We start from the raw sequence: 23,686 nt of genomic DNA, 5'->3' as shown, positions 1-23,686 counted from the left end.
CATTATTTGTTGTTCTGCTTGCAAATCAGGATAGCCAAGAAAGGCCAGGTTTTAGAGAGCTAAATCAGCACTCTCAAATCTGGGCTCAATTTTCCAGCATTGTCAGAAATGAAGGTGCTGGTCCCAACTCCATGTTGCTAACAGGCAGGGATGAACCTAAGCTCAGGTTTACAAAGGGGCTCTGAAAGTAGTGCTTGTAAGAGCAAGGCAGTAATGTTGCAAAAGAAACTTTATCTCATCATGCATTACAAGCCAAATGGGAAAATTTATATCAGCCCTCCTTTTCATGTTTGTCGGCCAGCATTGCAACACAGTTGGCATAAGAGTTGGTTAGAGCAGTGTCAGAGACATCAGAAATCAGCCTTCCAAACCCATTTCAGGCATGAGAACACATCCTTGGCTCTTTGGTCGTTTACGTCACTGAGTTGTCCTTGCTGGTTGGTGATAGTGGCTGGGTTTGTTTAGAAAGTGCCATTTAACCAGAGTCTTTTTTTTTGCAGCACTAAGTCTTTACAAACCAAATGTGGCAAGGGCCAAAGTATGAGTGTTTCTGAGGACTATTTCCCAAGCCTGAGCGCTGCCTCCCTTGGTTCCTCCTGCCAGCTCTCAGACTGATACAACTCTTGGCTTTTGAACAGCAATTTAGAGACCAGGAGGCCATGCTCATTACCGGAGTGTCTGTTTGCAAGTTGAGACTGGTGTCTTTCAGTACACATGTGGTGCACACACATTCTCCACAGCATGTCACAGATGCATACATATGTCTCTACATGCACTGTGTACTTACAGCCCTATTTTCCTCTTTGTTGCATCCAGGCCTTGCCAGGACCCTAGCTGCCATCCTGACCACCCCACAGCAAAGCAGTCATGAGAGCAGTGAGAATCTAAACAGGACCAAGCAAAGTTTATAGCTTGTGAGGGGTCCTTGGGAAGTGTTGAGTCTGGAAAGCATCTTGGCTGGGTTAAATAGACCACTGCAGCCACTATGGGAAATACAATCTTAGGCACAGGGGGAGTTCAGGATTGGACGCAGCATGATGGTGAGAGGACAGTGGTTAGGAGAGTGGTGCTGTACCCAAGCAAACCAAATCAAAGCAAGCCAGGCTGTGCTCACAGGAGTGTCCCTGCCACCAACACAACCTTCCTGAGATAAATCCCCCCTGGGATCTTAACCCTTTGAGTTCTACATCCTCCATCTTCGGAGGGCTTTCTGACAAATACTGTAGAAGCTATTCTGTGAGGTCAAGGATTTTGGCATAAAGCCATCAGCTTGCATCTGGTAGATTAACTGCTCATTTTCTTCTAACCTAAGGTCTTTTTCCACTTTCTCAATGAGAGAAATCAGTTATTACTGGAGCTAACAACCTGCTCTGAGGATTCAGAAGCAGGAAGACACAGACTTTTCATCTAAACTTTTCCTATTAGTCCTTGCCAACAAATTTCTTGTGTTTTTCCAGGAACTTTAAAGAGTCTGTCCAGAAGTACCAAACTGGGTGCAAGCCTCCATAGCCTGTTATCTAGATTCCTGTTCTTTGAGAAAATGGTAGCTGCAGCATTGCCATCAAATTTGGAAAATCTAGGAGGTCACATGAAGGAGAGGAAGCCAATATGAAAGGCTCTGAATGCCAAGCCCTACTCCCTATGCCAGCTCTTTTTTTGTGCATTGATATTCTCTCTGACACTTGAGTCACCTCCTGATACTGACACATGGGTTCTCAAATTGGGGCACTCACAGCTCTGGAGATAACACAGGCTACTTCAAAGCAGCTTGCAAATGAAATAAAGAAAGAAACTCACCATCTTTCCATCAGGGGGAGATGGGGAACAGCTGTTCAGGCAATATTTCTTCTTGTGCCTAAATGCAGCTAAGCACCAAGACCAGTCTTTCCTTTGGTGCCATAGACCTTTCCCACAGTGGTAGTGCCTAGTATCCTGCACCCCGAACATCCCATACTAGTAGCTTTCTCCTGAGCACTAAGGGATCTGTTTATAATGCACAGGAAAACAGTCTTTCTTTGAGAAAGAGTTTCCTACAAGAAAAATTGCTCTTTGTTAAAACCAGAAATTTCTAGGCAGGGCAGACATTGCTGAAATTTTTGAATGAAAATATATTGGAGCAGTTTGAATCTGAAGTGAAAGATTTTGTTTTGATTTGGGTTTCATTTTACTTCTGATTTTTCAAAATTCAACCTTAGGTTAATATATGTAGGTGATACGTGTAATTAAACATTGTGTTAACACAGCTTGGCACTTACTGAATGAAATGTTTTGATATCAGCATAAAATATTTCAGTCAGCCATTCTGACATTTTCAAGTAAAAAATATATCAGAATTTCTCTCCTGTAAAATGTTTCCAAATTTTTCCTGTTTCTTCTGGTTCATGATGGACACTAAATCTGTAGAGCTTCAGTAGTACCTCTCTGATCCTTGAGAGCCCTCTAGTTCATGTGTACTTCTTTAATGGTCAGTCCCAGGACTTTGGGATCAGATTCTGTGCCATATGTGAACTCGTGTAACTCCCTGGAGATATAGCTTGTAAGAGGAGAGGCAGCCTGGACCAGCACTCTTTGAATAGTGCATTGCCCTGATTCTTCCCCAGCTCAGCAACAGGCTGCTTCTGCACCCACCTCAGAGCAGCTTTGTCACAGGTAGAGTGTGATACATTGAGTGTGATCCACACAGCCTGCCAGATCCTTTCTCAGATTTCTCGCCAGCCAGAGAACTAACAGGAATAACTGCATGCTGCCAGATCCCCTCCATGTGGAAGAAACCAGAAAGTTTTCCTGTGTTTCTGGTCAATTATAGGCTAGTGATTTCCTCCCCAACAGCCTAGGGCTCTGCCATCTCAATTCAGCAGGTCTGAAAGTGAACGGAGTGGAACTGGAGACCATGGGCACCAAGTGTCCAGGACTCCCCAAAACAGCTGAGGGAGGAGTCAGAAGTTGGCAGTGATGGTAGGATGTGTGCAATGAAGAGAAACAGGACAGAGATGTCTGCTCCAGGCCAGATGTGCAGGGGGACTCTAATGTACACAAATTAACTATGGGCATGTTAGAAACAGTTGACCAGGGCTTTCATCTTTCAAGCAGATGTGGAATTTAGTATTCAGAGAGCTTTTTCTCCTAATTTAAATACTGCTTCTCCTTAGACTTCCAGCTGGTATCTTGCTAGGATATGTGGGGACAAATGTACTTTGCACAAACCCTGTGCAATGGAAAGGAGGATGTGGATGGCAGTGGGCGCATATGCCCCTGATAAGCAGTTGGAAGCATGATTGTGGGGTGTGCGCACAGTCCATGCTAGCTTCATTCCAGCCAGCTCACAGGAGGGCAACCAGGGCACTCAGCAAGTCCTCTGAAATAAGCATGGGTATCTAGCTGGGCCCCAAGTGCATGGTCTGAAAATTGCCTTAATCTGCCATGCCTGGCACAACCCTCCTGCAAAGAACATTCTGGGTCGAACCAAAAAAACACTGAACCCCAGTACTGGGTACACAGAGCAATGAAACGGGAGTGCTTTGGTCTTCAGCAAGGGCTGTAAGAGCCTGTGCAGAACTCATGTTTTTGCTTAGGACTTCAGGGGAAAGAACAAGGAAAAGCCTTGCCCTCAGTCTGGCTGGACCCCCATCCCCCAGCTCCTAAGAATCACTGGTTTAGGCACACTTGAGCCAGATGCGGCATTAGACAATCACTTTGAATAGTCACTGGTATATTTATCCTCCATTAATTTGACTTGTATCTTTTTCAGTGGGTTTGTTGTTCTGGCCTCTACAAAATTCTGCAGCAATAAGATATAGTTAAAACACAGTCTTTTAGTGCATCAAACCACCATCATCTTCTCTGTCACATCTCTCCTCACACATCACTTTTCCAAGTAGAGAAGTCCTGGTGTCTTTATCTCTACATAATGTGGTTCCAGAGATCTTGTTCCCTTCCTGTGCTTTGTCTGCCCTTCCTTCAGTATCAGCTTTTCTGGAACAATCCAACAAGCCATACATTTCAGGAGGATCATTTACTCTTCCAAGAACATCTCTGTAGCAATTCACTTCTGTTCCCATCTCTTGGGCTGCAATGGCTGCTCAACCAGCATGCTCCCAATGCACCATGCAAGTCGAGTAGGGAGGCTGCAAAGCCCTTTAGTGGCCTGAAGAGAAAAATCAGTCTTGTGCACATTGCATGTAATAGTGTAAACTGCCGGTAGAGGTCCTCTTGGAGGTGCTGGGCAGAAATCTGGAGCAGGCAGGGCAGTTTATAATACACAAGCTCCCTTCTCAGGTACTGCAGGTTGCAGAACAGCCCCAGACTGCTGGCAAGTACCTTCTGTGGATTTTCTGTCTTTCTAGAACAACCTCGCAACTTACAACCGTCTTTGGCTTGCCTTGCCCCACTTTCTACCTTTCCACTTTGCTCTTATTGGGACATCACACAATGTCCCTCAGCCAGCCCCCAGGTGAGTGTGGCTAGTATCCCAGAGTAGAGCAGGGTAAGAGTTCCTCAGCACAACATTTTTCTTCATAAATATCCTGCCTTAATCAAAGCAGAAGCTGTCAACTTGAAAGCACACTATTTCCATGACTCAGTTGATTTCAAGGACATTTGCGTGGGGAATGTGACAGACGCGCCAATTGTATTTGCTTGCTATTTAGTGCCCATTACCTCTCTTTCAAAAGGCTTTGGCTGGGCAGCAGAGATGAAGGTGCCTCTGCATTTATCTTGTCCTGGAAACTGCACTGGATTAAGAGGATACCTGGGCTAGGGCAGGGAGATTGCACCTTCCCTGACAGTGATTAGGTCTGTTCCCAAAGAGTCCAGTGAGTGGGAAGCCTGAGCACAGCAGAGACCTGGAGAAGAGCAGGAAACAAACTCCCAGGTAGAAACAAGGGAATGTGAGAGTCTCTCCAGGGACCTGGTGGACACCATGTCATTGCTAAAACTCAGGAAGCTGCAGGGCTATGGGCAAGCCTGAAGAAATGTCCCTCTCCCCTCCAAAGGATACAATAGGCAGAAAGGACATTTGTCTGCAAACCCATTTTTTCTTCCTTAAAAAAATTTCCTTGTTCTCATTCATTTTCCAGCATTATTATTTTTTTAATTCCTTTTAGTGCTTTTGATGTGCTCACACTAAGGAAAAGGTTCAAGCTGAATCCCCTTCCAAACACTGGCCAACTATGAATCCCATTATGTGAGGCAAAAACGTAAAAATAAAGTTTTAAAGAGGCAGTAATGTCCTGTTTGGACACTTCCAGGACAGAAAGGTATTGATTTTTATTCCAAATTACTTTTGGTTTGGAATGTCTTCTCTGTGAGAATTGTTTTAATGTCAGAACTGGAGAAACTCTTTTTTAATTCTGTTAAAGAATTTTGATCAACCCAAAACAATTCTTTTGGGGCTTGTTTCATGCGCACCACCAGAAATGTGAATTCACAGAATCATATCAGAGAGGAAAATTCAGTGCTTGCCCAGCAACCTACATAAAGCAGCCTGCTGCATTGGCTGCTCCATCTGAGAGGTGAAAGCAGAGGTGTTGAAAGGAGTCTTTGAGTTCTTTTATGCCCCCAGAGACTTTTCTCAGCCCCCTTGGCTTGGCCTATGAGATATGCTATCTTACTCCAGCCAAAGCAGCTTTATCCGAAAAGGCACTGGAAGTACCAGGACACTCATATTCCAGTGGTCTTCTAGGCTGGAGGATGTCAAACCCCAGCATGCTTACAAAAGCTGTATCTGGCAAGATAAGCAGTCGTCTCTCCGCATTGTCACAGTACAAATGCTTTCCCCTTTTATCGTCATGCAGACTTTCCTCTGCAAACCAGGACAGTTGCTGTCCAGCAACAGGGAGCCCCAGAGAAAAGACTCCATGAATATGTTTAGCAAGATTCAAGTTCTGACTTTTTGGAAAAAACGCACTCACATTCTGATCTGAATTTCATCTCTGTCCCACAGCACAGTGTATTCTGGATGCAGCTCCTTTCTGCCTTTCAGCCATGCCTGCTCCCAAGTGGCTGCAGTCTATTCTGCCAAGTGACCTACCATTCTATCTTCTCCTTTGGTGTGTATCCCCACACCTTCTTGCTTTCTCCTCTGCTTTCTAGGGCCAGACCTTCCCATGGCAGACCCTGCATGCCCTGGGATGAGATGGTATTCACTGACAGCTCTGGCCTGGCAGATGATTCCTAAACATTATTCCTTGGTGTTCTCATGTTAATTGTTCCCAGGGGCAGAACTGCTCTGCTTCCTCTGCTCAGCCCCTTTCTGCTTTCATGCTTGGAGGGCACATAACACAGTGCAGAGTCAGGACAGCTACAAGAGGAGCTGGAAGTGGAGGACTCAGTGCTGTATGAGGTCTATGTTTGCCATAGGTCCCTGCACAGAGCAGATTTCTGAAGACCTGCTCGTGTAGGGATGGGCTTGATCTCACCCAGGCAAACTGGCCTTGGTGGAGTCTTTATTACTGAAACATTGTGGAGATCTCGGATAGGGCCTACACATGGGGGATGATCTAAGATGACTGATCTATTTTCAAACATGGAGAGGTGGGAGTAGAAACACGTTCTGCTCTTGCCTATTGCAGTGATATGGGATTGAAGCATGGCTGATGCCTCCAGATATGGTGTAATGCAAATGAGCTCTTATTGCTTTGATCTGTTTATCTTCCCTTTCTCCTTTTCTTTATGGAGACTAGCCTTAGTGTAATTTTCAACCTGCAGGCTTTTAGGAAAAATTTCAGGTAGCTCTATGGTTCCAAGAATCATTCTACCTGCAGCCCCAACTTTACCCCAAGCAATTCAGGCATTTGGTGGTAACCTCAGAGATTTCAAGATAAAGAGAAAAGGAGATAAGAAGAAACTTTATGAATCACTCTAGCACAGTCTGAAGAATTTCTAAAACCATCATTTATTGCCTTTGGGCTTCTTTTTTAAAGCTCATGTAATTGTACATTTTTTGTTGGATGCTAATAAGAATGAGAGTGGCCAGAAGACAGACAGAGACACTGCTCATCTTCTAGTGATTTCAGCAAGACAAGAGTTCTCCATGCCTTGCAAGAATGGGTCCAATGTTGTACCATTCTGGGACAAGGATGAGAATTTTGCTCTAGTTTTGTGCATCTCCCACAGAAAACAGGCTGCTGGACCAGAACCAGGAGGTCTTAGTGCTATAATTGTGCAATTAATTATTCAAAAGTATATCAAGTCATTAGCTTCTCCCCACAGTCATCTTACAAACTCAACTGCCTGAGCATGAGGAAGCTCTGTCTCATGATCCAGAAACCCATGCATTCAGCACCAGCACTGAAAGAGGCCAGAGTTATTGAGTCTGTGCTGGAACAGGACCACATGAATATCCTGGTTTTCCTGGAAAATGCAAAGATATTGGTATAGTGGTTCAATGTGGAGCTTGAGAAGACAGTCACCATTTGGGATGCTTAGTAGTTTTCTGTAGACTCAAAACCCAAGGATAGTAGTCAGGTATGTTCTTTGGGGCAGCCTTGTCTCCTTACAAAGGAAGAGCATAAGGTCCATTTTCCTAAACACTGTGAAGATCCACCCAGTGGCTTGGGCAACGTCTGCCATGATTTCCAGCTATCGCCACTTGTATGGGATATCACCAAGGGGGAACAGTGGGGAAGCCGGTGTACCCCCTGCTAAGTCCCTGGAGGTCTGCCCCTCTAACCACACCCTCAGCTCACAGAGACATTATAGAGCAAAGGTCTGCTTGAAGGCAGCTACTTCCTCCTTCTCTCATAGCAGGACAACACAGGCTGCTGGTAGAGCCAAGTGACAGAGGGACCTGTGGAGAGCACTTAGGGGACTGGAGCTAATGATCAGGCTTTCTACCCTTTTGGAGTACAAAGAAGTGGCTTGGGAATATACTCATTGAGCCATAGCAAGGAGCTGCTCTCTCTGAATCCCAGATACAAATATTCCAGCCATGTGATGGCCTCCAGGAGACCATCATTTATCTGGTCATATGCACTTTGCAGATCTTGAACCAGATGCACATTTGTCTTTCAGGATATATGCCTGTCCTTAGCTGAAACCATATCACTGCAGATTTCATCTTTAAACATTCCTGATGGAGCAGCTCCAATCTCATCGTGTTGCTCCAGTGTGGCTTCATCCTGTTTTACTTCAGGTCTGCTGACCTCTGTTTGTGGTAATTCATATTAGGATGCATCTTTGAGGAAACACTTTGCGTGTGGCCTGGGAAGTGGTTTATCAGGAATTTTGGGAGTGATGAGCAGAGCAGTCATTTCATCCCACTTCAGCAGCTAGCTTTTAGACCCCTAAAATCTGAATGAGACACATCAAGTCCCCCTGCTCCTAGAGGTACATCCTGGGGGGGAATCACTTGGGCCTATCTTAGACAAGGATCACAAGATGCCCTTCAGGCAGGCCCACATATTGTAACTTTAAAACTTCCCTTTTGGCATAAGAGCATGCCCTTCTACGCAGACCGTAGGTGCCTTCACCAGAGCTAGACAGAGCCTGCTAACACTGTTCTGCTCCCTGCAGAGACATCCACTGCTGCATATTTCAGAGTACCACCATAACAGCTGGCATCCCACCTGCCTGAGCAATTATGCTAAAGATAAATTCTTTTGATCTTTGAGGCTCTTATTACCCACAACCTAAAACATTGTGGCAACCATCCTGTAGCATTGGTAGAGACATGACAGATGATCTTACTGGAGCACCCAAAGCATGGTCTGTGTCATATCATTTTTTGGTAAAGAAGACCAGCTAATCAGCTAATAATCAAAGGTTGTTCATGAAAGAAGGTGACATCAAAGCAAGTATTTTAAGGAACCCCTCGAGGGCCAGCGGACTTTTAAGGTCTGAAGCTGAATCACATGGGCTCAGTTTCCATGAACTGTGTCTCAGTTTTCTTGCAGGTACAAGTTAGAAATGCTTACAATAAATGTTTAGAATTAGTTAGGGAAGGGGGGGGGGTATTAAATCACACTAATTATAGCCATGATGGCTTTGGTGCAGTGCCATTGAAAAACATAGGTAATTTGAACACCTAATGCAAGAGGCCTTAAAAAACATTGTTTTATGGGTAACTGTGGGTGAGCTGAGAACAGGGTTTCAGTTCTGGGAATTTGTGTCCCTCTACTGTCAGCATTTCAGACCACAGCCACACAAAATAATTTGACAATGAGAGGTTTCCAGCCATTATTTGACAGCTTGCAGGGACGACAGTCAGGCCAATAGTTGGAGAAAGAGGAACAGAGAGATTTGGGATAGGATAGGGATGGCTTGTCCCAGTGTTGTAAGTGCCAATGCAGTGTGGTCTCATGAGTAGGGCATTGAAATCAAAGGCAAGAGACTGGACAGTTCCTTTGCCGGTCTTAGGTTGCAAGCCAGCGTAAAGCTTTACCACCCTGTTTCCTCTCCTACCTTTCTGACTCCTTTTAGGTTTAAGGGACTTCGAGATCTGGATTATGTCTTCTGTGACTTTGTATAATACTTGCTTCAGCACGGTCCCCATCTGCGTGGTTACTTCTGCAGTGCAAATGACAATAGCCATGCTTAGATATGAGTAAGCCAGCATTCATTTGACTTCAGTAGATGCTAGTCACTCAAAAGAGAGACCTATTTTGAAAAGCCAAAGTAACTGACAGAGCTGAGAAAGGGCACAGGAATCCCTGCTCCATGTAGTCCATGAATCCATAATCCTTCTGCCAGATGTTTCAGGGGGGGCAGAGGAGGAAGCCAGGTTCAAATACCATGGGTTCCCCTTAAAACGAACTAAATGAGGCTGGCTCAAGTAACCACCCCTCAATGTTCAAAGAGATAAATAGTTTCCCTGATTACCTTGACAGGAAGTATTTCCACTCTTGCATGCACTGGGGATGTACATAACATAAGAAACTTTACTAAGAGGAAAAGCATGAGTTTGGGAAAATACAGCAATAAGTCAACAACATCTTTACATGAGCAATAAGTCAAACATTTACTCCCACACCACTTCAGGCAGGAATTCTATGCCTCAGCTTTCACACAAGCATGGACAGTCTGTGGAGAAACATCTCATACTTTAGTGACTAGGAAAATCACTGGGTCCAGGACCAAGCTCAGGAAGTTCACTACCAGCCTCAGAGGCACTCTGTCTTCCTTCACACCATCTGACCTTGCTCCATCCCCTCCATTCTATTCTCATGCCACAGCCAGTCCAAGGACTCCACCACACCAGCCAGCTGTGATGTCCACCACTCTAGAGGTGATGGTGTGGGGCCCCATGGAAATTACTCTGTTCTGACATCACACGGAAGAATTAATGCAAAAGGATGAGGGAAGGGAGCAGACCACTGAAAGAAAAAACTTGTGAAGTTGTGAGGCTGATGGAGTGATGGGATGACAGCATTTCTCTCTTTACCTTTAGGAATATTTCTCAAGAAACCAGTGCATTTTGTTTCTCGTTAGGCAGTGTAGGTACTGATCAATGGGAATAGCTTTGTCTGGAGACACGGATTTACTAGGAAGGAAAGAGGGGGTTGAAACATCTTTGTCCTCCTCATTACTACCAGCTGCACACTGTGCACCTTTGTGCCGCAGGGTATGACTGATGCTAAGTGCCATGTCCCTGTGTGACCTCTCCCCACCAGCTCAGGCTGTGGGACAGATTACTGTCCCCATTGTACCTAGGAAGGGCTGGACACCCAAATCACAATGCTATGTGATTTGAAAAGTGGCTTCTGTGGTGAGCAAACTGTATTCTCTTAATTGCCAGCAGAAGGCAACTTAGGGAATAAGTCTCAGAATTTCAAGCAGCTATTTCATGTTTCAGGTCTGTGTTTTGTTTCATAGTCTTTCATTTCATGTTATTTTTCATTATTTTTACATTGTTTCACAACATGTCAAAACATCAGACTGATTCATTACAACATAAACAGGAGACACTTTGATGTAGAAAAAAAAAGATGTTTTAATGGGTGCTAAGTAGCCCTTAGGGATTTAAAAATAAAAATAGAAGCTGCACAAAATAATACTTCAACCCTTCTATTATATCATAGTATTACCCAAATGTAAAGCACAGCATTGGACACCAAACACTACAGGCAATAATCTTATTTTGCATTCATTCTGACAACAGAATTACAAATTCTCATAGACCACTTGGGGATTTTTCTGCCATATTTTTGGAGATGAGAATATTTTAAAGAAAGATAAACTTTGACAGGAATCTCTTAAAATAGAGCTCATAAAACTGTCCAGTTTTGTCACAGGACATGCCTCCAAATGAAATGTGGTGGCAGGTTTTATACCCTCCATAGGTGTATCCAGTACCCATCAGTGCCAAAGGGTTCTAGTCAAAATGTTTGGTTTTTTGTGGAAAACTATGCAAAACTACAAAGTTCCTTCCTCCCTCCCCCCAAAAAAAAGTTTTAAATTTCATTACTAGCAAAACTCTGGAATTGTCTAGCTAAAGAACACAAATCAATTAGAATATTCTTTCAATAAACCTATTTTCCATTGAAGTGATTTCTGACTCAGGGCCCAAAGCATGATGCTCCAGGGCATTTGATATGTGACCTTTGAAGCACTAGTAATGCTGCAGTGTCTTGTGTTAAGTCTTCAGGGTCTCAGTTAAAATGTCAGTGTGTTGTGAAGACAGCAGCCAGGTTGGAGAGCTCCCTCTGATGTGGTTGGGTTTTGTTGAGGGACATTTTCCTCCTTCATGCTTCTAGCTTAGTCTCAGTTCTTGCCCTTGGTGTAAACCCCCTTCCTCCATGCATTTATCCATCCCCAGGTGGTTACAACTCCAAGACAGATTCCCACTGACATTGGTGGGTCATGTCTTCCCTTAGGCTCATGAGATTTACTGGAAGAAGGAGTAAAGTAAAATCCATTCATTTTTATCTTGTGCCTCCTTATTCTTACATTACAAGAGAGGGGGCTGTCTGTCTTTATATCCTGAGACCATGACAGCCCCAGAATTCTGGCTCCTGCTGTGGACAACACACAGTGATTTTGTATGGGCTAAGTGTTTGAGACTCAGCAGATGTCCTGGACCCTTTGGGTCCCTGCACAATCTCCGTCACTGAGAGTTTATCAGACCCTAAGCAAATAGAAAGTGAGCTTTTAGCTGGAGACCACAAAGACTAAGACAAGCACAATCAGATAGATTCCCCCCACACCCTAAACTTAGACCTTGTCACCCACAGAGCAGGCTTAAGGCCCTAATTCTTGGTGTTGTCCTCTAGTTTTTCCAGTTTAGAGCAGGCCTGTTCTATAGGATGCATCCCTTCTTCCACAGCTTGCTGTCTCCTCAAAAGCATCTGTGTAACAATTCCCTGGAAGAGCTGTCTGTGAAGGTTGGCATGACTAGTCACAACAGGAAGATGCTTTGAGGCCCAAAGACAGTGTAGTATTCCAGTATCATTGGGCTTCCTGTCCAGTCCCAGGATGTGTGAGACACTAATACTCATTGTGCTCTTAGGAATTGTCATAATTTGCTCTCTAACCTGGAGAAACTCAAGCAGACCACCCTGAAGAAGTGATTACTTCACTGTGGTTACTTCCTTCCATCCACTTTGCAGGTTGATGTTGCAGGCAGAGCTTGGCCTGTGATAAGATGCTAATGATGAAGCTTGAAAGGGCTTCTCTCTCTGAAATGTTTTCTCCCTTAGCAGCAGCAAAGTGACACACAGCCTGGCAGAGGAATTTATTCTATAAAATAACTAAAAGTAACTGATCAGAGATTTCTGTCTTTCTTCCTTTTTAGAGATCTGAGCATGAACAACATTAGCTGGCTGCAGCCCAGGACTCTCCACCACCTGCGCTTCCTGGAGGAGCTGTAAGTATAGAGCAACCACACAGAGCAGGGCATGGTCAGGTGGGAGCAAGCTGGAGAGGTGCCTGTGGCTTTGGTAACAGCCCCCAGTGTTGTCTGTCATTGGAGTTAAAGGCTGGGATGGAAGGGGGCTGCATAGCTGGAAGAGGGTTTAATTGTTGCTGGAGTTGTAGGATAATACCTTTAGCGGCACAGGTCAGGTGCCAAAAGAAAAGAGGTGCCAATCCATTACGCCAAAGGGGGCAAAAAATTAACACCTTACCGCAGAACAGAGCCAGACAAACAAGTAGCTTCATTCACCTTTCTGCATACAGGGTCTCTTCACAGCCATCTGTAGTCCAGAGACATGTCAATTCCTGGTCGCTTTGCAATTGGGACTGCAATGAGCCTGGGCAATGGAAGTACAAAAAAAGTAGCATTTGCTCCAGAGGCTGGGGTGTCTCATCATGCACCAGTGTGTACAGCAGTCTGGGCAGGCACACTCAGACACAGCAGCAATCCCAGGGAATCGGCATGTGGCTGTGTGTCAGTGAAGGAGTGGCCCCACTTCTGAAAGTGTGAAATTAACCAGCAGCATCAGAAACCACTGGAATCCCTTGGGAAAAGAAGCCACTTTTCAAATCACAATAGGAGCCTGGAGAGCAGAAGATTTAAGATGGCCATTTCTGCATAGGCAAATTGCACCTATAAGGTCTTATTCCACTTGACCACGAGAAATACCTCCAGGTGTTGTTCTCATGCTGTTGCTCCTTTCAACACAACAGTTTCTGCTGGAAAATGCAGTTTCTTCAAAACACTATTATTACATAGAATGAAATGCTAGTGCTAATTCTGCATTTGATGGATGTGTTGTAAACTTAGTGTATCTATAACAGTTACAACTGTTTAACCTGAGTCTAAATGAAACACTGACTTTACTGAATCACTCCTTGCAACCACTTTCACAAAAGGCACTGACATTTCAGCAATGTTAGTTTCCAAAATGTCAGAATTTCCTACAGAAAAGGAATTTGCACTACCCTGAATAGAGGCATTTCCATCTCCCAGAGAGCCAATAAACAGCACTATCCCATGCATTCAGCTACCTGTGTCGATGTTTGTGAAGGCAGCTGAGTGACCCTGAATCAGAAGCATCCCATAATATTGTGTAATGCCACTGATATGCACATATTATGGTGTTGATCTGCTCCTCTTCTGCCTAACACCTTACTGCTATGAGCTTCAGTGCTGTGTAACTGTGTGTAGCACTCAGACGGCACAGTCACAAGCAAAGTCCTGTGTGTGCCTTTAGAAGAGTTTGCACATGTGTGCACGTACATATGTGGATACACATACACAGAGGCAAAGTTGCTTCTCTGAACACTCAGTATTGCCTAAAGAAACCAGACCAGACACCAGTTTTCATTGTTTCCAGAACAGGTCAGGTCTCATAATTATCAAATCAGGCAAACAGTTATTAGTTTCAAATGGGCTGCAGCTGACAGCCGCTGGAGTTGATAATCTTCCCCAGCTCACCACCTGGGAAATGGAAAAGCATGGGGTAGAAGGAAAGGTGCATGAGATAAAAGGTCTGCTCGTAAGGCCTGGGACATTGAGGATTGTCTGTGCTGATCCTGTTGTGACAGACCAGGAAACCTTGGCCAAGGAAGCTGCTCATGAATTGTGCTGAGCAGTCGTCCAGGCTGGACTGAAAGAGCCTGTTATTACCCCAGTGGTAAATTTCTTAACTTTTAAAAGATTTGTTTTGATCCCCTTTGGTCTTCATCTGCCTATAGCTTCTATTCATTAGACCTTGCTCTGCCTTGGGCTGCTTATAAGGAGCTCCAGCTACCAGCATGCCCTTTACCATTTGGCATTTACAGACTGTGCAGGAGTCATTTTTCATTCTTCTTTAGCTCTGCAGCTTGAGCTACACACAGAAGATGGATTTTCAAGACCTTGCATCCATTTGGAATCTTTTCCTTTCCATTTTTTCAACATCTGTGTTGAAACCGGTGTGGACACCCAAAGCATTCACTGGGATAGTACTGCTTTTCACACACAGAGACTGTACTCCCTGTTGTATACAATTAACAGTTGTCTTGCTGCAAGCAATCAAGTCCTGATTACATGTCATGTACAAACAGAACAGTCTCAACCAGCACTGAATAAATATTCCTAGAGTCCAAAAGAGCCAGCTTCCCACAGCCAAAAATAATTATGAATGAAACAGACTATGAGGAAAAATTTAAACAGGAAAATCTGAAAAATAATTGGAATTTGTTAGAGAACATTTTACTAGAGGTTCAAAATGCCACATTTCCTCATTTGGAGAGGAAAGGTATTTGACTAGGAAAAAACACCATAATTAGGAAAAGAAATAGAAACTGCAACATTGTATGCCTATGCATATCCAAGTTCATGCTTGAATTTGACAGCAATAATATAGTGATCCTACATATGGAAATCAAGTAATTGATATGAAATTAATGAAGTAAGGAGGTATTTTTATGTAATATCAGGAATTAAAAGTGATTTTCTCAACAACAGCATCTAGATAAATATTATACCTAGACCTGTCATGTCACTTATAACTGTACCAAACTTTCATCCCAAAACATTACATCAGGACCTTCACATTCAGGAGGGGAGTACCCTTTGTGTAAGGATGGGCAGTCCCACAAGAATTGACCAAAATTTGGCTGTTTACAAGCCCTGTCTGCTTGCATACCCTCAACAGAATTTTTTTCAGGTTTCACAGCTAAAATCTCTGCATATTTCATCTATCCTGAACATATTCTCTTTTATCAACATGTCACCTTTAGGGTGACATGTAGCACATGAGACCAAGCCTTCTGTTCACTCCCACCATGGCAGAACTGCCCACGCTAGGGCACGCTGAGGCAGCAAAGGCCAGAAAGCCCTGCTGAAAAATGAGGGACCATCCATGTATCTCAGTCTTAGTGCCTCCTGGGGAGGAAGAAGTCCTGTGAGCCTGCCTCATTTCTGGGCCAAGAAGGGCTTACGAGAAAGAAGGCAGCTCTGCTGCAGCCCCTTCAGACCTGGGGAAGAGGCTTGAAGACACTAATAGCAGAAGTGAGACTGGAGGGCATATCAGAGTGGGTAACAATGGTGCAAACTGGGGCAAGACTGGTTTGGAATTGTGGGCTGCAGTGATAGGGGATGGATGGGGGCAGATAAGGGCAGAAGAGAAGGGAGTAAGCTGATTTTGGCAGAGTGAAGTGCTTACTAGGAGGTCTGGGAGATGGAGCTAAAAAAGACTGTTCTTGCTGCAATTACTCATCTTCAGTCAGATGGAAACCTCCTTTCAGCAGGTTTCTCAACTCCAGGCATTTGGGTAACCTTCCAGCCCCAGCCTGCCTTGTGCCCTCCTGTGTTCGCTGGTACATCCTTGATAAATTGGGTAACAGGCTCAAGGACTCAGCAAGTGAAGAGAAAAATTGCAAAATTCAGTTCAGGGTGAGGTATAACTGGTGATCTGGGGCTTTGGTCAATGCAAAACAGTTCATTTGCCCTGAAACAAAATATTTTGTTTCATTTTCAGGTTACTTCTTAACATTTGTTGTTTCACTTTGGGTCAAACTTGAAAAGAAAATGGTATTTCAAAGTGAAAGATGAAAAGCTTTGTTCCAAAGATGCCTAAAAAAAATGCTTGTACATTTTGGAAAAAAATTACATTTTCCTCAGTTAAAAATATTTGTCAACTTCAACACAGATTTTCAGATCTTCTCCTCAGGTCCCCTGGAAACTATTGTTTGTTAGGGACAGCACTTTTTCTTCCTCTAATACTCAGAAACACCCCTAAGACTCCCTGTCATCCCTGGCCCTTGAACATATACGGATGTGATCTGTCCCTCATCTTCTTTGAAAGTCCCAGAAAGTCCACATTCCTCCTCCACAAGCTGCTCATAATTTCTCTCTCCTGTTCTGTTGCTGCCAGATCTATCTCCAACAGCTCTTGGTCAAGAGCTTAGAGCTTAGAGAAGAGATGTTTTTTTAACGTCACCTTTAATAATGCCTCCTTTTTCTGTACATCTATTTTAGCACCACTTGAGGCTCCCCATAAATGTGGAGTTTCATGAAAGTCAGAGATCAGCTGGGCTCAGGGCTCAGCTTGTACATTAAGCTGGTCATCTGGGCTTCAAGTGAGGAACAGGAATAAATGGAAGGGGAAATAATACTGCTAAAGGAGTTAGATGCGTGTCCCATGGACACTGAGGACAAACGTGCCACTTCAAGCACCTACTCCTTCAGGTTGCTGTGGAGCTCATCTGGCCATGCTGAATTCACCTGAGCCTCAAGTGTGGCAGTCCTCTGCATTCACCCTTGCTGGGCAGTGGGGGATGCAGAGGAGCAAGTTAGACCACAGTAGTGGTTCTTTAGCAGGAGACTGCACAATGAAGCAATCAGCCAGGCCACATCACTGTGTCCAGTCAGCCTGTGGCCCCACAAGGCCATGTCCTTATTGGCTCAGCTCCTCTCTGCAGACAAAATGGCCATGTCTCACAAGGGATCAGAGGCAGCTTTGTAGTTACAGCACAGATGAGGACACTAGGACTTCTCCAGCTCTACCATTTGCTCACTGTATGGTCTTGGTAAAGCAATTTTCCTCACCGATGCCTCTATTTGCCTATCCATTCGGTGACAAGAATGAGCCTTTCAGGTGCCCTAGGTCCTCTAGATCCTGTTAGTCATTAATTTTCACTCTGAGCTGCTGAAGAAGGTGTTATGGATGCAATCAGCACTCTAGCTCCAGGTCTCCGAAGAGACCAGATTCTTCGGTTTCAGCCAACTTTGAAGAGGCAACGTCACCGATGACTGCCCTCTGAACGTGGCTTTCTGATGGCTGTCTGTCAGTGTGCATTTCTGTCTCTCAAGACTTCCTCTGCTCTCTGTCACCACCCTGCCACTAGCTTCAATGGGGAAACAGAGCAAACTGTGCTCAGAGTGGACAAGAGAGGCACTGCGGGAAGCAAGCATGTTCCCAGCGCAGGCACTCACCGACTCATCACTCCGAATAAAGCCTGTCCCAGTTCCACTGGTAGAGGGGTGTTCAGACATGGGCCTCACACAGACAGGGAGCAGCGTGGAGTTTAGTATGACTCCTCTTTGTTTCTTTCTTTTTTTTTTCTCCTTTCTTTCTTTCTTTCTGGCAGCAGGAAGATTGTTTAAAGTTGCTAATAAATTCCAGTTAATGAAGCCTGAAAAGCCAGAGCTGGGAGCCAAGAGAAACAAGAGCAATCAGTACAGAAGGAATAGAAAGAGGATCTTGAAAGCCGGCCTGGGAATAATAACATGTTGAAATGTGTTCACCGGCAAGGGCTTTGTTACCGTGCTTTGAATCCAAACACAAGTGCTTGGTGCCAAGTAGAGAAACTGCAGCCAAAGGCAGGTGTTCATTGCCATTCACCTCTTGCTTCAGGGCACAGCGGCAAGATCAGACCCCTTCCCAGCCACTGGCTCTTTCACCTGCCTCTTATGAGGCCCTGGGGGCAGAGGGACTCACCGTCATGGGGTGTGCCTTGCTTGTGCATTCAGTTCGATTCAGTAACAGCAGGCTCATGATCCACACCGCAGCCTCTCCTTGCAGACTATTCCCTATCCCATGCAGCTCTTGTGACATAATGGACTGGAGGCCAAACAACAGCATAAGAGCAAAATGAAACAAAATGCCAACATGTGCATCGGGAACGGGGCCAGAGTAGCCCTGTCTTCCTCCCCTCCCACAGAGAAGACCCCCTTCTTCCTCATCCTCTTCCCATGTGGGTGCAAGGGCCAGTGGAGCCACGATGGGTTACAGAGCATCAGCATTGTATCAGTATTCCCCTGCCTGGTGTTGGAGCCACTCACTTCAGCTCATGGACATCTGTGACATCCATTTTTGGGGTATTGTCCAGCACAGGGTGTCACTCCATAGAATGACGGTCTGGGTGTCATTCCCATGAGAAGCAGCACTTCAGTAATACTGAGTCTGGGACATCTTTCTGAAATGATAGCTTTGCTGTGTCAAGGGGTGCTGGGATTTCTGGGCAATGTTTGAGTGTGCTGGCACCACAGGGAAATGCCTTTCTTGGAGCAGTGGAATAACATGTCTGGAGCAGGGCACTCCTGGGAGAAGAACTTTGGTAGGTGTCCTGATATTGCTGTGACAGAGCAGACTGCAGAAGTCTCCGGTAGAGGGACAGACACTTGCAGGACTGTGACCTTGTGCAATTCCGACCATCTCTGCAAGGCATCAGGACCCCGCCTCATCATGCCAAAACTTGGAGAGTCATCACCATTCCTTTGGCAGCTGCCTCACCTGGCATGGTGCTCCATTCCCAGATAGCCTGCCTGTGGGTGAGAAGTACTGATCTTCCTGTGAGCTGCAGCTCCTCTGAATGTTTGGGAACTGTTGCTCCCCTCCAGGACACTACCTAACTCCTGTGTCTGAGAAGGCACCAGGACACTATGACTGAGCACACTGCTGTGGCTCACCTCCAACTTGTTAGTGACAAGAGGAATTGCCATGGTTTATCTATCTGGGATATTCTGTCCTCCTGGTTGACATTTCCTCCTCAGCAGAGGAAAACACTGGTCACCAAATCAGTGCATGTGACACCACAGGGAGGGTCAGAGGATAACTCCTGAGGAAGCCTTCCAGCGTCACCTCTGTGAAGTCTGGCATGGCGTGGAGGCAGGCATTGGCCAAAGTACAGGTGGGACATGAGAAAAGGGCATCTGCAGGGTTCTCCCTTGTGCACATTAAATGATGAAGCAAAGTTATGGATTTGGCCCAAAACAAGTTTAAAATGTTGTGAAAATTTTAGAGACTTTAGTTCCTTTTCTTTGCCATTTGGGCTAAGGGTAGTGTTCAGTATCTCAAAAATCCTTGCAAGTGAGTATATCTCACCCTGATTTTCTTCAAAACTCCCTTCCAAATGACTAGCTCTGTTCTGAGGTATTCCAAGTGGGGCCCCATAGTAGAGTAAGAAGTCAAAGCAACACTGAAGATCTGGAGGGAGCAAATCTCCCCTGAAAACCTTGACAGCTTATATTATAAGGGGATGGAGTGAATGCATTTAGTGTCCTGTATTGGATTGTTCACTAAGGAGCTGTGTCTTATTAAATTTTATTTGACAAATTAATCCAAACTAGCCCGCATATGAACATTTGTGTGGGTTGAAAACTGGCTTGAAGACCATAAACAAGAGAAAAAAATGCCATCAATCTATCGAGTTGGAACAGGCATTTGGTGGGGGCATGGAAAGCAGAGTTAAGAACAAGCCTGCATAGTCTCCTCCTCAGTGATGTAGTAAGGCAATAAAGACTATGTTAGAAACACCTCCAGGTGATACCAAAGTAGGACCAGCTGCAGATTCCTGTGTGGGAAGGGAGAGTCCAAGTCTGAGTCCTTTCTCAAATATACCATGTTTTCACTTGTATGACTTAATTGGCTTCATTCCTGTTTTACACAAACATGAGAACAAACTCAAGCATACTATGGAGCCCTTGGTCCCTTGTGTTTCCAGGAGATGGCAAGGTCTAGGCGTGATGACACTGTTTAGACAGGAGCGCAGAGAATTTATCTGAGCACAGATTCTGCCTTGACAGTGTAAGTGCTTGAGAAATGAACTAGAGCAAGAGATCAAAGGGATAGACTGACAAGCACAATGAAGATTTGGCAAGGGGAAAATTCCACCAGGATATGGACATAAATGTTTGTCCTGTCCTGCCAATGGGCAATGTTCCTGCCTCCTAATGTGAATGATAAGAGCATCATCATGTTGCCTGAGCACATGACATGAGCAATCATGCCCAATAAACATCCCTTGGGTGTGCCATGAAAGTTGTAGCATGACCAAGAAGCCCAAGATACAGGAGGGGTGGGAGCCTGTGGTAACTCAACCACAGCAACCATGAGCTGGTAAGCCATGAGTTTGTTCCAACTTGGAGTGTATTGGGAATGCAGATCAAAGCTTGGAGGAATGTTCCCAGAAATCACTGGAGCGGGAGGGGGAAGCAGAATTCAAAACCCACTGAATGTGCGAGCTTTCCAAAGCAAGCTAGCCAACTCCAGCTCCCATCCTCCCCTTCCACCTGACCCTTTTCTTCCTCTTCCACCAGCCACTTTTAATCCAGAGCTCCCTCTTCCTCCCAACCCCTATCTCATAATGGTATAAGCTCCATTGGAGAACAGAACAGTAGGGCATACAGCAGAATCAAGTCTGTCTATCTTAAAGATAGACCTGAGTTGAAGTCCTAGACCTGAACAGGCCTGGAGTGGAGCTCCTGTGATACAGAACAGACATTCACTGCTGGAAGAGCAGCTCCCTACTCCCCTGTACACTGGGGGCATAAGTGAATGCCACCACTTAGTCATTTTTTGCAGAGATATTTGGAAACATTGCTTCAGTCTTTCCCAGGGAAGGAACAAATGAAGAGATGTCTCAGAGGAAGTCACACTGGTGATAACACTTAAAGTGTTATTGTCCCCTTTTAAACAGAAATGAAGGAGCCATTTCAGTGAATTTCCTAGGATTTGGCTTCTGGAGATGCAGTTAACTAGAGTCTGCCTGCCAGGAGTCTGGGAGGGAGAGGGACAGAGGAGGGAACCAAGTCCTAGAGAGGCTGCCAAGTGACAACGGACAGTGAAAGAGTTGCACACTGAGGGAACTCATTGTGTCTTGTGTCTCTTGCATGAATTGGCCCAGCAGCTAACGACATGGAAGCAGGCATTTCTTCCTGGTGGGCACCCCTCCTGCTGGGCAGTATACCCCAAAAGACCTATTCTTTCCTGTCATACTCTCGGAGGCATGGGACAGTCATGTCCCCTTGCCTGGGATACCTGGCTACCGCTCCCAGCATCATGCAGTCGTTGTCCTGCTGTCCTGCCCACAGCAAGCCTCCAAAGCCCACATTCCCAGAACTGCATGCACACCTCTGTCTTATACCGCACTAGGAAAGTGAAGCCACCTGCCTGTGTGCATGGACGCAGACAACTCCCATCCACCAATCTCCACAAACGTGCAAGTTAGCACAGCCCATCCTGGATCTCAGCAGCACTCGCAGTTGCCTTGGAAGATGGAGTGAGTGAAGTGGATGTGGTTAGTGCCTCCCCTTGTGCCCGCTCCTGAGCTCAGCACTGAGCTCTACACCTGGGGGAGAGAAGCTGGGCTGCCCTGACTGCCCAGGAAGGAGGTAAGGATAGCAGAGAGATGAGCTGGAGGATAGAGGTAAGCCAGTGGCATGGCATAGTCTCAGTGTGACAGGGCCAAGGATAGAGGCAGGAGCAACAGGGGGTCGTGGCTGCTTTTTCCAGGGCTGGAGAATGCTTTGTGCTTCTCGAGTCACTCAGAGATGGTGCCCAGGGAAACCGTGACACCCCCCCTGCAGAACTGTTTTTCCCTCATGTTCCGTTTTGTCCACGGTGCTGAGAAGCCACAAGCTCGCCCAGCATGTGTCCTGCCAGCAAACATGGCTCCCTGCCACCCTGCTTGGAGGCCAGGAGTGCAAGTCTGGCCTTGATCCAAGCTGTTAGTCCTCATGCTGCTAATCCTGGAGGTCCCAGCTCTATTTAGTGACCTGGCAAGCGGGTGTGGGTCCCACAAACACACCCAGGCACGCGAGCATAAAGGCAAACAGCTGCCAGGAAACAAGCTAAAAGGCACATATAACTGGGAACACGTGTGGAGTCCTGCTGGCTGAAGCACGGGGCAGACAGGAGCTCCAGGGAGGTGAGGACAGACAGCCCCCCACAGAGGAGTCGGCAAGGCCTGGTGGGATGTTGGGAGCAGGCTGAGGATGCCGTACTGAAACATCTCCCCTCCAGGCGAGCGCTCTAGTCTCCTGGACAACACTCCCTCCCATGTGGAAATCAGCAATCAAAGGAGCAATTACCCCAAATCACAGCCCCCAAGTGACAAATAGCCCAGCCTGCCAGGCGGCTTGCATACTGCAAAGAGGCAGGTTACGACCTGCTCACACACATTAAAGAGACGACCCTGTGCTGTTTATGCTGTCGGAGGCCTAATTATGGGAGCAATTTTCTCTAGATTCCAGAGGGGAGAGACAGGGAGGGAGAGAGCTCAGGCATCCACACAAGCTTGCACAGCCACCAGTGACCGTGGCTCCCCAAAACATCTCAAACCCTCTCTGTGACCTTTGTAGTGTCCCCACTGCAATGCACTCTTCTTCCAGCCTGGATTACGCTGCTCATGTTGAACACCTGTCTCCTTCACAGCCAAAATTTTGAAAAAGGAATTGCCTTTCTTGCCAACACTAAACGAATATGACATGTTTGCAAGCATGTGTGCCCAGTCTCTTGGTCCTGGTTTGAAGTTTCTCAAAGACTCAAGATGAACCTGGTCACAAGCATGTTTACTCTTGTCTTTGGGAGATGCAATATTCCACTCCAATTTATGTGGACAAAAACAGTTTCTTACCCTGTAACTATAGAAAAGTTCCACCTTGACCTCCCTTTGACCAGCTGGGGATCATAAAGTAAAGCACAAATGCAGCAGTGATTTGGGGTTTTAATCTCATGATTTTTAAAACTGTCTTCATGATTTCTGTTCTGTGTCTTGCTAAAATTTGGGCACACTGATTAGATGATCCTGTACAACAGTGAATACCACAGTTTTTCTTTGAGAAATTTTTTCCACCAGTTCTGAATGTTGTCCCCTGCTCTGTGTGCTGTGACCCTGGTGGTCTCAGTCTCCTCTGTGATGCTATTCCTCATTTTGTCTTCCTTTCTCCCATCCCTTCACATTCATCTCCTCCCACACTGTCCCTATCTTTGACTTCCCTCCTATGGTTTTCTCCAGGCACTGTTCATCCTCACTGCCCATCTGAGAACCACTTTTGCCATCTCTGACCCGTTTTGCAAAACATACTCAGATGAGCTGGCCC

The 23,686-nt window shown here is 45.6% G+C and overlaps 1 protein-coding gene across 1 annotated transcript in view; it reads left to right on the top strand.

The window, feature by feature from the left end:
* Positions 1 to 23,686, top strand: part of LGR6 (leucine rich repeat containing G protein-coupled receptor 6) — a 160,450-nt gene that overhangs the window by 42,744 nt on the left and 94,020 nt on the right. Inside the window, exon 2 of the mRNA XM_026063796.1 lies at positions 12,728 to 12,799. Coding sequence (XP_025919581.1) covers positions 12,728 to 12,799 — 72 coding nt within the window. The remainder of the gene's footprint in view (positions 1 to 12,727; positions 12,800 to 23,686) is intronic.

Source organism: Apteryx rowi, unplaced genomic scaffold (genome assembly GCF_003343035.1).
Source record: "Apteryx rowi isolate R43461 unplaced genomic scaffold, aptRow1 scaffold_200, whole genome shotgun sequence".
NCBI lineage: Eukaryota > Metazoa > Chordata > Aves > Apterygiformes > Apterygidae > Apteryx > Apteryx rowi.
The sequence above is the reverse complement of the archived record's forward strand: the minus strand, read 5'-3'. Positions and strand labels throughout refer to the sequence as shown.